The sequence below is a fragment of the Hemitrygon akajei genome, chromosome 14 (assembly GCF_048418815.1).
Source record: "Hemitrygon akajei chromosome 14, sHemAka1.3, whole genome shotgun sequence".
Lineage (NCBI taxonomy): Eukaryota > Metazoa > Chordata > Chondrichthyes > Myliobatiformes > Dasyatidae > Hemitrygon > Hemitrygon akajei.
In genome coordinates, this window is record NC_133137.1 from 79,311,883 (window position 1) to 79,325,266 (window position 13,384).

The 13,384-nt window shown below is 43.6% G+C and overlaps 1 protein-coding gene across 8 annotated transcripts in view; it reads right to left on the bottom strand.

The window, feature by feature from the left end:
* The window catches only part of frmd4a (FERM domain containing 4A), a 496,550-nt gene that overhangs the window by 240,771 nt on the left and 242,395 nt on the right, over positions 1–13,384 (bottom strand). Inside the window, exon 1 of one of the 8 annotated variants that reach the window (XM_073066419.1) lies at positions 8,929–9,273. The exons of 6 other annotated variants lie outside the window; for them this stretch is intronic. In XM_073066419.1, the coding sequence (XP_072922520.1) occupies positions 8,929–9,201 (273 nt within the window). In that variant the 5' untranslated portion in view covers positions 9,202–9,273. Of the gene's footprint in view, positions 1–8,928; positions 9,274–13,384 lie in introns of those variants that run through there. One more of the 8 variants, XM_073066418.1, reaches the window with a different exon arrangement.

Genomic DNA, 13,384 nt, shown 5'->3' on the forward strand with positions numbered 1-13,384 from the left:
CATTCAGAAATCAGGTGACAGAGGGAAAGAAGCTGTTCCTGAATCTGAGTGTGTGCCTTCAGGCTGCTGTTCCTCCTTCCCGATGGTAGCAACGAGAACAGGCATGTCCTGGTGATGGAGTCCTTAATGATGAATACTGCTTGACTCATTGAGTTCCTCCACTTTGGTTTGTGTTATACAATGAAAAATTGCTTGCTGTACCGTTACAGGCACAAACACTCAGTGGCCACTTTATTAGGTACATCTGTACAACTGCTCGTTAATGCAAATATCTAATCAGCCAATCATGTGGTAGCAACTCAATGCATAAAAGCATACAGATGTGGTCAAGAGGTTCAGTTGTTGTTCAGAAGGAATATGGGGAACAAGTATGATTTAGGTGACTTTGACTGTGGAATGATCCCAATGATCACAATCCCAATGGCTTGATGCATCAGGAAGAATTTCCTTTTGCTAAACTATTTCTCATTGGATAGTTTCTACTTGCTGACTTTAACCCTAACTTCCTGATTTTCAACACTTCTGTGAAATCCTCTCTCAGCCTTGCCTCCCTCTGGTGGGAACAACCCTCTGTTTCCTCGCCTTCAGGTGACTGTGCAATTCTCCACCCTCTCGGCCAAGCAGTAAATCACCAAGGTGTTAATTCAATCCAGACAATGCAATGAACAGATGTTGAGCTCTCCCCCCCACCTCTCTCACATACATATCATGCACACATGTCTCTCTCTCACACACACAAAATCACACACATATACCTACTTGGCCTCCTAATGTATCTTATTATGATCTTGCACTTTTATGTGCCCTGCACTTTCTCTGTAGCTGTTACACTTTATTCTGCATTGTTATTGTTCTACCCTGATCTACTTCAATGCACTGTCTAATGATCTGATGTACATGAACAGTATGCAAGACAAGCTTTTCACAGTATCTTAGTACATATGATAATATAAAACCAATTCCCACTCTAATCATATGTCCCGGGCTCATTAATGCTCCCAACATGTATCACCTCGCATTAATCCAGATTAAACTGTATCTGCCATTTCTCAGCCCATTTCACCAACACGCTAATACCGCCCTGTAGTTTAAGACCACCCTCCTAACTTCAAGTACAGTAAGACAAAACCTTAACCTCACAATCTTTCTCTGTAGCTGTAACACGTTATTCTGCATTCTGTTATTGTTTTACCCTTGTTCTATCTGAATGCACTGTGTAATAAATTGATCTGCACAAACAGTATGCAAGACAAGACCTTCAAGTTCAAGGTAAATTTATTATCAAAGTTCAGTATGTATGCACTGTATACAATATACAACCCGAGATTAATTTTCTTGCAGGCATATACAATAGATAGAGAGAACCACAATAGAACAATAGAATCAATGAAAATCTTACACACGAGTCTGACAAAGAACCAATGTACAAAAGAAGACAAACTGAGCAAATACAAATAATAATAATAATAATAATAATGAATAATACTGAGAACATGAATTGCAGAATCCTTGAAAGTGAGTCCATAGGTTGTGGAATTTGTTCAGAGCACAGATGAGCTGAGTTGAGGTGAGTGAAGCTTTTCACTGTCTCGGTACATGTGACAAAAAAAATCAATTCCTAAAATCTTATAACAGTGAAATAAGGCCCAGTTCATCACAGGTAAAGCCCTCCCTACCATTGAGCACACCTACGTGGAGCACTGTCGCAGGAAAGCAGCAGCTATCATCAGGGACCTCCACCATCCAGAACGTGCTCTCCTCTTGTTGCTGCCATCAAGAAGATGATACAGGAGCCTCAGGGCTCACAGCTCCAGGTTCAGAACAGTTATTACCCTTCAACCATCAGGTTCTTGAACCAAACTCAACTTTACCTGTCCAATCACTAAACTGTTCCCACAACCTATGGACTCACTTTCAAGGACTCTTCCTCTCATGTTCTCGATAATTTTTGCTTAGTTATTTATTATTCTTTGTTTCTTTTTGTATTTGCACAGTTTGTTGACTTTTGCACTCTGGTTGAATGCCCAAGTTGGTGCAGTCTTTCATTGATTCTGTAATGATTGTTATTCCACAGATTTACTGACTATGCCCAAAAGAAAATGAATCTCAGGGCTGTACATGGTGACATATATGCACTTTGATAACAAAATTTACTTTGAACTTTGTAAACATGCACCACTAGATTCAAGGACAGCTTCTTTCCATTGTTATAAGACTCTTATACATTGGAGACAAAATCTTGACCTCATGATTTACCTCACTGGCCTGGTGCCTTACTGTCTGCCTAAGCTGCACTTTCTCTGTAACTAATGCCTTATTTCGCATTCTGTTATTGGTTTTGCCCGTACTACCTCCATGCACTGTGTAATGAAACAATGTATATGTACTGTCTATGTATATGAACGATATGCAAGACAAGATCTCAGTATGTGACAATACTGTAATAAAATAATTAACCAATTACTATCACAACAGTTAGGAACATCTGCCAACAGCTCTGGCATTTACACCAACAGGCTACTCCAAAAGTACCTTCTAACTGAGATCTGCACCATAAGACCTTCAGACATTGTAACGGAATTAGACCATATGGTCCAGAGAATGTGCTCCGCTGTTCCATCATGGCTGATTTATTATCCCTCTCAACCCTGTTCTTCTGTCTTCCTCCACATAACCTTTGATAGACTTACTAATCAAAAACCTATCAACCTCTGCTTTAAATATACCCAACGACTTGGCCTCCACAGCCATTTGTGGCAATGAATTCCACAGATCCACTACCCTCAAATTCCTCATCTCTGTCATTAAGGGACACCAGGAACTGGGGCACACCACCACTGGCAGCTTCCCCTGACAGTCACACACCATCCTGACTTGGAAACACATCACCACTCGGCCTTCTTCACTGAGACTAAATGCTGGTCTTCCCTGCCCACCAGCAACATACAAGCACCTTCACCAGACAGGCTGCAAGGGTTTCAAGAGGCAACTCATCACTACCTTATCAAGAGCAATTAGGGATTGGCAATCAAGGATCAAAGGTCACCTTAATTCCCCATATACATTTACATGAATTAGGAATTTGCTGTGGTGTGTTGGTCAGGGTGCAAAATGCAACAAAAAACAACAATATTCAACAATTATAAAGAATAAAGAATGATATAAAAATACAGTTAGAGGTTAAGGTACAGATATGGAATAAAATGTGTATAAATACCAACATGTATTTACAATGTAAACAGCATTATGGAAAGTCATTTAAGGTGTTTACAGTGGAGTTACTGAGGTAATAGATAGAGGGGGTTGGGGAGGAACTAGACTGGCTGATCAGATGCAATAAAGATTAAAAATTATATTTGTCACAGGTACATCGAAACATACAGTGAAATGTGAAGTTTACACTGATGACCAACACAGTGTCTGCAAATGGCACTGTGTTGCCATGATTCTGGCACCACAACTTAATAACCCCAACACATATATCTTTGGAACGTGGGAGGAAGCTGGAGCAGCCAGGGGAAACCCCTGCGTTTAACAGCAGAATGTACAAACTTACAGACGGTGGTGGGAATTAAACCCAGGTCACTAGTGCTGTAAAGCCATACGCTAACTCCTACACAAACATGAATGCTGACACAAGGGAGAGTGCAGGTGTTGAAAAGCATCAAACATCGTCATCACCCATCATCATTAGGGACCTCCGCCATCCAGGACACTCTCTTTTATTCACTGCTGCCATCAGGAAGGAGGTACAGGAGTCTCTGAACTCTCACCACTAGGTTCAGGAATAGTTATTACCCCTCAACCATCAGGCTCTTGAGCCAGAGGGGGTAACTCCACTCAACTTCATTTGCCCCATCACTGAATTGTTCCCACAACAATGGACTCACTTTCAATGACTCTTCATCTCATGTTCTTGATATTTATTGCTTACTTATAGTATTTATCATCTTTCACTCTTTCTGTATTTGTACAGTTTGCTGTCTATTGCACATTGGACTTTGTCCATCTTATTGGACGCAATCTTTCATTGACTCTATTGTTTCTTTGCATTTACTGCGAATGCCCACAGGACAATGAATCTCAAGGTTGCATATATATTATAGCTAGGGTGCCTAGAATGCACAGTACTGTAGTAATTGTACTGTACTGCTGCCGCAATAAAAAAACAAGTTTCATGATGTATTTGAGTGACGATAAACCTGATTCTGATATGGGTCTCTATTGTGGACTGAGAGTGGGAAAAGGGCAGGGAGAGGGGAGTCATGGTTCGGAAAAGGGAAGGAAGATGGGAGGGAGTGGGAAGCAGCAGAGAGACATTCTGTATGTATCTAAACCAATTGTTTGTAATCGAATGTCCTTGCTTGGTATGTCTCAGGACTGGGTATGTCTGCACCTGCACCACCCACCACACCTGGCATTCCTTCTCTGCCACCCCTCCCACAGCACTCCACCCTCGCCATTCTCAACATCCTTTGTTCCCGCTAGATTTACAAACTCACTTTCTACTCCACATTGACAAAAGTCTTTTATAAATAAAATATATATAATATAGACAGTGATGTTTCAGGCTAAGACCCTTCATCAGGACTGGAAAGGAAGAAGCCAGAATAAAAGGGTAGGTGCTGAGGGTGGAGTAAATACAGGGCGGGGGGGGGGGGGGGGGGGAGATAGGCAGACAGGCAAGAGGGAGAGTGGGAATGATGTAAACAGCTGAGAAGTGACAACAAATGCTGGTCTTTCCCTAAATTTGCTGTTGCCACAAACACATGGTGTACCTCTTCACCCTAAACCGAATTTCAGACTGCAGTTAAATGATAATATTGAAGAACACTGCCGCAGAACATCGCTCACTACACAGGGTCGGCCTCTCTCTTGCTGCGATTGGATTAATATTTAATCTTTGCATGTATTGGGATAATCCAGAAGGACTGGTAACCTTACAAATGAACCCGATCAAAGTGTATTTGGGATGGGGGAGGAGAAGAGAGTGCGAAGAAAATGGGAGCCCTCCAATAACAAACTATCCCACCACACAATAATCATTAAATATGATTTTGTTCCTAGTTTAAGGCAATTTGAAATTTCTATACACGTATAGCAGAAAGCATTCTGACTCACCGCTTGGTATGGAAGTACCAATGCACAGGATGGGAAAAGGCTACACAGAGTTGTATACTCATTACAGGCAGCACCCTCCCCACCATCAAGGTCACGAGGTGGTGCCTCAAGAGAAGTTCCTCCCCACGCTGTTAAGTGGATTGGGCTGTTCCTTTAGTGTTTTTCTGTTTTATGAGGTCAGGTTGTTAGCTCAACACTCAACTCAGCACAGGTGGAACTCATGCAGGGAGCCCGGATTTGAACCGGGACCTCTTGTTCCAAAGTCTAGGTGCGTATGCCACTATGCCACCGGCACAGCCTAGTGCTTCAAGAAGAAGGCATCCATCAACGAGAACCCTCACCGTCCAGGACATGCCCTCTTCTCATTACTAACATCAACAATTCAGAAACAGCTTCTTCCCCTCCACCATCAGATTTCTGTACAGTCTGTGAACCCATAAACACTACATTTCAATAACACGACATTTCAAAATGTATCAATCAGAGGCCGTAGCACAGTGGTTAGCACAACGTTATTACTGCTCGGGATGTTGGAGTTCGTTGTTCAATCTTGCCACCCTCTGTAAGGAGTCTATACATCCTCCGTGTAGAATGCATGGGTTTTCCCCGTGTGCTCTGGTTTCCTCCAATAGTCCGAAGACATACCTGGTTGATTAACTGGTCATTGTAAATTTCCTTGTGATTAGGTTTGGGTTAAATCGGGGTTGTTGGGTGACATGGCTCGAACAGCTGGAAGGGCCTATTTGGTACTGCATCTCTAAATAAAATAAATAAATAACAAACCTGATTTTTATTCTGATTTTAGGAACTTCCCTTTGTCTTGGCAAAACAGCCAGCATAATCAAGGAACTCACTCACCCCAGACATACTTCCTTCTCTCCTCTCCCATCGGGCAGAAGATACAAAAGCCCGAAAGCACGTGCCACCAGGCTCAAGGGACAACTTCTAACCCACTGTTAAAAAACTACTGAATGGTCCTCTAGCATGCTAAGCTGGACTCTGAACCTCATTATGATCTTGCACTTTACTGCCAACCTGTACTGCACTTTCACTGTAACGGTTACACTGCATTGTTATTGTTTTGCCTGAGAACATAGAAGAGTACACCATAGGAACAGGCCCTTCAGCCCACAATTGTTGTGCCAAACCAAATAAATTAATAATCAAATGAACAACTAAACTAATCCGCACAGCCCATACAACGATCCCCACATCCATGTGCTTATCTAAATGCCTCCAAAAAGTCCCGAAATGTATCTGCCTCTACCACCACCCCAGGAAGCGCCTTCCAGGCTTCCACTACTCTCTGTATGAAAAAAAACTTGCCCCTCGCATCTCCTTTGAATTTTCCCCCTCTCAGCTTAAATGCATACCCTCTGGTATTAGACATCTCAACCTTGGGAAAAAGGTGCTGTCTCTCTACTCTTTGCCTCTCATAATCTTATAAGCCTCTATCAGATCTCCCCTCAGCCTCCGCCGCTCCAAAGAAAACAACCCAAGTTTGTCTAACCTCTCGTTATAGCACGTGCCCTCTAATCCAGGCAGCATCCTGGTAAAACTCCTCTGTATCATCTCCAAAGCCTCAACATCCTTCCTATAATGGGGCAACCAGAACTGTATGCAATACTCCAGATGTGGCGTAACTGGAGTTTAATAAAGGTGCAACATGCTTCTTGTAGGACCTTGTAACCCCTGTTACTACCTCAATGCACCATTGTCATGAATTGTTCTGTATGAACAATATGCACGACAAGCTTTTCAATGTATCAGAATCAGATTCAATGTCACTTACGTATGGAGCACTGATCCACAGTACAGGACCTTTGGCCTACAGTGTTGTGCTGACTTTTTAACCAATTCTAAGATTAATTTAACCTTTCTCTCCCATATAGCCCTCTACATTTTTCATCCATATGCCTATCTGAGTTGGATGGCGGAGTGGAGCTACGTCGCTACCAAAGGAGGTTGAGATGCTCCTTCCCTCCGCTAGCCTGCAGGTTACCCTTGGGCAAGATGTAGCACCTGCCTAGCCCTTGATCAGGGTCATGTGAAGCCATGGAAGCAGGTGGTGGATGGTCGTATGAGCAGCTGGTATATATCACAAGTCCTGGTTATGCAACCACTGACACTAGGCAGACAATTCTGAAGAGTATTGATAATGGCTGGGGTCACCTGTCTTGTAAAGACACTGCCCAGAAGAAGGCAATGGCAAACCACTTCTGTAGAAAACTTTGCCAAGAACAATCATGGTCATGGAAAGATCATTGATCACCCTCGTTATACAACATGGCACATCTAAAAATTTACTTAAGCCTATCTAAGGATCTATCAAAGTGTGATGTGATCAGAATTTTTATAGAGCCACAACATTACCTCACGGTTCTTGAACTCAATCCTCCAACTAATGAAAGCTAACAAAACATACGCCTTCTTAACTATTGTGAAATTTGTTGTCTTGTGGCAGCAGTACAGTGTGATTTTTTTTTAATAAACTAAGTTAAGGTAAGAAATATGAAAAAAATAAGAAGAGAACAAAATCGTGAGGTACTATTCATGGGTTTGTGGACCATTCAAAAATCTGATGGTGATGGGGAAGATATTGTCCTTAAAATGTTATGTGTGTGTCCTCAGGCTCCTGTACCCCCTCCTGCATCTCATAACATCTGACCAATTTACCAGTTTGGTCGGAAGCCATGTGTACAACGTGATTGCAACATTACCTCTCCAAACCTGGTGATATTTAAACTCCTGTGCCTGGCTCCAATTCAACTCCAGAGAGAGAAAAAAAATGACATATTGGTTATACAACACCCTCCCCATGGCCCCCAGCATCCTGTCTTGGGATTCCAACATTCCAAATGTTTATTGAACCCTTTCCCTGAATCTTTATCCATTTTAAATTCAATGGATTAAAGGCTCAAATAGTAATACTGGAAAAACACTGAGCGCTTGCAAACTCAAATACTCCTCGTTTCTTATCAGTGCGCGTTCTACATTAAATCATCAAGCAGGAAAATAAAATGTCTCTACATTTCCTTGAATTTTAACAAAGAATTTTTCTGTCAGCAACTCCCTCCTCTGCATTATTAACTCAGGAGAACAGATAAGTGTTTAAAATTCACTTCACTCTCAAACCTCCAGTACCATTAACATGATGTGACTTCTCCACAGCCTTAACAGGACCCTGTCAGAGGCTTTGGCTGGCTCCTTTTTAAATAAAACATTTCAACGCGATTTTATCACCAGAGTGTCTTCACCTCCAAATGGATTCAGTTCAACTCATGAACACAGCAACATTAGAACCGCAGTCGGCCCAGGCATTCCGGCTGCATCCTGCTCCCTGTATCCCGCTCTCAGGAATCCAGGCACAGACTAACAGCTGGGTGTCAGGAAAGCCTAACACTGCCACAGAAACACAGGAGCACACACACACACACACAAAGGTGCATACAGCCGACACATACATACACACACACACACACACACACACACACACACACACACACACACACACACACACACACACACACACACACACACACACACACACACACACAGAGTTGTACATACCCACACATACAAGCACACAAATACAAACATCCAGAAACACGCACACACGTACACATGCACAAAGACACACAGAGGTGCACACCACCCCAGCCCACACACACACAGGCACACACACTTACAAAGGCACACACACACACACACACACACACACACACACACACACAGAGGCTGAAGACCAAAGCTCTGTTGAACTGTGTCCAGCCTCCAACGCTATGAAGACATTTCTGACTAACATACCACTGTAGGGACATCGGCAGCAGCTGACTCCTGGGCGGCAATGTCAGTCTGGACGGAGTATTCCGACAGCTCACATGCAGGGAGAACCCGGCTGAATGGGAAGTAGGGTGGGGGAGGGGAGCTGGGAAAGAGAGCGAGAGAGAGAGAGAGAGACAGAGAGGGAGATGGGGGAAGGAGAGAGGGAAAGCGAGTGAGAGAAGGAGAAGCAGACAAAGCCAGAGAGAGTGGGAGCGAGGAGCTGCAGACAACCGAACAACTAAAAGAACAGGTCATGTGAAACCCAGGAACCTTGGTTACAGCGGGAGCCTTCACTGGGCGAGAGAGAAAAGCTCTCAGACAAAACCCACCCACATCTGGCCCAGAGGAAGACAGACTGAACACAGGCAAACAGAGGGATTTAAACCCAGCTGATTAGGAACTGGGGCCCTTAACCTCTTCCCCTAACTCCACGTGCGCACTCCGGCTTCCTTCCCACAACAACTCTGCCAGAGGTCAGTGGTCAGTGCAGAAACTCTGCCAGGGGACATGGGGTCGCGCGATCCCAGGGGAGGGAGTTAGAAGGGCTGCCCTTTTCCATGGAATTCCCGCAGTGGGGAGCAATCCCTCACATTGAACACTGCAGTCGGGCTCTAGAGGTGACTCACCCACCCCAGCCCTGAAGGAAGGTGTGTCCCAAGCTCAGGGATAGGAGGTGTAGTTTGATACATGACAGCTGAATACAGATCTGCCGGGCAGTCTGTACTGAGGGACGGTGTACCGAGGGGGAAGTTGTTTGTAAAGGGGTATTGTATCAAGAGTGTGTCATGCAAGACACTCGCTCTGCAACACCCACCACTGAGCACATTTACCTGGAGCACTGTCACATGAAAGCAGCATCCATCATCAGGGACCTCTACTGCCCAGGACGTGCTCTTCTTCTCGCTGCTGCCATCAAGAAGGTACAGGAGCCTCAGGACTCACACAACCAGGTTCCGGAACGGTTATTAGCCTTTAACCATCAGGTTCTTGAACTAAAGGCATAACTTCACTGGACTTCTTTCACTCCCTTGCTGAACCATTCCCACAACCGATGGACTCACTTTGAAGTACTCTTCATCTCCTGTTCTCAATATTTACTGCTTATTTATGTATTATCATCAATTCTTTCTTTTGCATGTGCACAGTTTGTTGTCTTTTGCACCCTGGCTGTTTGTCCGTCCTGTTTGGTGCGATCTTTCACTGTATTGTGTTTCTTTGATTTACTGTGAATGCCCATGAGAAAATGAATCTCAGGGTTGTGTAAGGTGACATATAAAAAGTTCAAAGTAAATTTATTAGCAAAGTCTATATACATCACCATACACAACCCTGAGATTCACTTTCTTGAGGGGATTCAGAATAAATCCATAATAGAATAATAACCATTAAAAAATCAATGAAGGAATGGGTGTTCAAACAGAGTGCAAAAGAGAACAAACTGTGCAAACACAAAAAGAAAGAAATAATCACAACAAATAAATAAGCAATAGGTACTGAGAACGTGAGATGAAGAGCCCTTGAAAGTGAGCCATTTGGTTGTGGGAACAGTTCAGTGATGAAGTGGAATGAAGTTATTCCCTGCAAGCACGAGCTCAGAAACGGCACCCTGTTCTAATCATCAAAGTTTAAAGAAAATTTATTATCAAGTACATATATGCTCCCATGTACTCCCCTGTGATTCAATATCTTGTAGGTATTCACAGTAGAACAAATAAATGCAACAGAATAAATGAAAAACGACTACAAAGACTGACAAACAAACACTGTGCAAATACAAAATAAAACATATAATAAACAACTAAATCAGCAATACTGGGAACATGAGTTGTTGAGTACTTCAAAGTGAGTCCATAGGTTGTGGATTCAGTTCAGTGTTGAGGTGAGTGAAGTCATCCATACTGGTTCAGGAGCCTGATGGTTGAGGGGTAATAACTGTTTCTGAATCTGGTGGTGTGAATCCTGCAGCTCCTGTACTTTCTTCCTGATGGCAGCAGCAAGAAGAGACCATGATGTGGGTGGTGTGGGTGCCTGATGATGGGTGCTGTTTTCCTGCGACAACTCTTTTTGCAGACAGACTCAATGGTGGAGAAAGTTTTACCCATGATGGAATGGGCCGTATCTACTACTTTTGTAGGATTTTCCATTCAAGGGCATTGGTGTTTCCATACCAGGCTATGATGCAACTAGTCAATACACTCTCTCCAATATACATCTATAGAATTTTGTCAAAGTTTTAGATGTCATGCCGAATCTTCGTAAACTCCTAAGGAAGTAGAGGTACTGCCATGGTTTCTTCATAATTGCACTTTTGCGTAAGTGTATTTTAATGGTAAATTTACTTTGAACTCTACAACACCACAGGTCTGTCTGTAGTTATACTCCTTCCCAGGAAAATCTGTAGTTTCCCTCCTCCCCACGTCAATCTAGTTACCCCCCACCCAGGAAAATTTGTGGTTACCCTCTTCCTAGGAAAATCTGTAGTTATCCCCCTCCCTAAGGAAATCTGTAGTCACCCCTCTTCCCAGGACATTCCATAGTTGGCCCCCAGGATATTCCTAGTTCCTATTCCCCGCATGTTTAAGTGACCACCCTCTAATCTTGCACCAAGCTCGAGACTCTTACACTGGTGCAAACACATAGATGCTCATCCCAATCATACTTCCTAAGCTCCAGGCATTTCAGTAAGTGCCACCTCTCGCTCGTTTAAACTCTATGGAGCATAAAGCTATTGGCTTTAGTTGTTGACAGGTACACAATCTCATCTAGGAACTTTGCTCCATGTGGCCTACAAGTGACCAGACCCACAGCAAGCTGCTTTACCTGTGACTGCTCCCTGAGGAAAGAAGTTTCCTCTCAGGTTCCCCTTAAAATATTTCATCTCTCACCCTTAACCCCTGACCTCTAGCTCTAGTCTCACCCAACCTCAGTGGAAAAAGGCTGCTTGTATTTACCCTGTCTATACCCCTCACAATTTTGTATATCTCTATCAAATATCCCCTCACCGGCATACACCGTTTTGCAGAAATGAAGTTTATTAATTAATAAATATTTAAAAGCTGATTGTATTAGTAGCTTCCATCTTCTCACGTTGATGTGACCCCTCATTATGTTTATGCTTTCCTTGTGAATTCTGCTTACCTGATGCTCTGCGCCTGTGAAGCTGCTGCAGGTAGGTTTCTCATCGTACCTGTGCACAAGTGGACGTGCAGGCAGGCTCTCAGTTTACCATCATTAAACTGACAACTGTACATATTAACCTAACAACCATGGAGTTACACAAGACAGTATCCATCCCGCAATGTCCCATTAACCAGGTGGATAGGCTGTGCTGGTACACAATCATTTTACCCAAGTGAACAGGAATGGAGCTCTCCGTCAATGTCCATACATCAACGACCGGAGGAGGACAGATCCAAGTATTATGTAGTGTACAGAAGCTTGCAATCCTGCACTACCAGGTCCACAGCTACATCTCTTCAACCAATTGGTTCTTGAACCAGCTGGCACAACTCTAATCATGTAAGTTAAAAGCAAAGCACATTTATTGTCAAAGTATGTATACTATATACAACCTTGAGATTTGTCTGCTTACTGACAGCCACAAAACACAGAAACCCAATACAGCCCATTAAAAAGAGACGTTCAAACGCCCAATATGCGGCGGGGGGAAAAAAACCAAACAGGGCAAACAGTAAAAGCAAGCAAACAACTGAAGTTCATGAAAGTGAGTTCACAGCCACAAAGTCAGTCATCGCTGCAGCCGATTCAGGAGATTATTAGTTGTAGGCCGCAGCCTCAGTTCAACGCAGAGATGTGTAAACCTCATGGAGTTGAACACCGACCCATCCCTCACTTCTGGCCATGATGCCCTTACTTTTTTAATCTGGCCTGGCGTATAAATCGGCCAAACCTCCAGTCTCTCAGATTCAGATGCCGCCACTTCGATATACCTGAGCCTCGCCTCCTCAGTTCACCCTGTACCCGACCTTTCCAATCCAGCCTGGTGCTTAAACTCGGATTGTTCCCTGCTCTCGGAGCTGGGCCCTGCCACTTCAATATGCACTCAGGCCTGGTTCCCATCACCTTGATTTGGCCTGTACCTAACCTTTCCCTAATCACTAACTCTGTACAGCAACACTGTGACCACTTTACTAAAGTTAACATTATTTGTCAAATGCATGTCGAAGCATTGAACCATTGAGCGAAATGCGTGTTTGTGTCAAATCAAGTAAGCAAGATATGCTGGGGGATGCCAACATAACATGGCTACAACCTACTAACTTTAACCCATACATCTTGGAATGTGGGATGAAACTGGAGCATCCGGGGGGAAACCCACAACGTCACATGGAGAACGTACAAACTCCTCACAGATCGCAGTAGGAATTGAACCCCGACTGGTGATCGCTGGCTCTGGAAAGAGGCTGCACTAACCGCG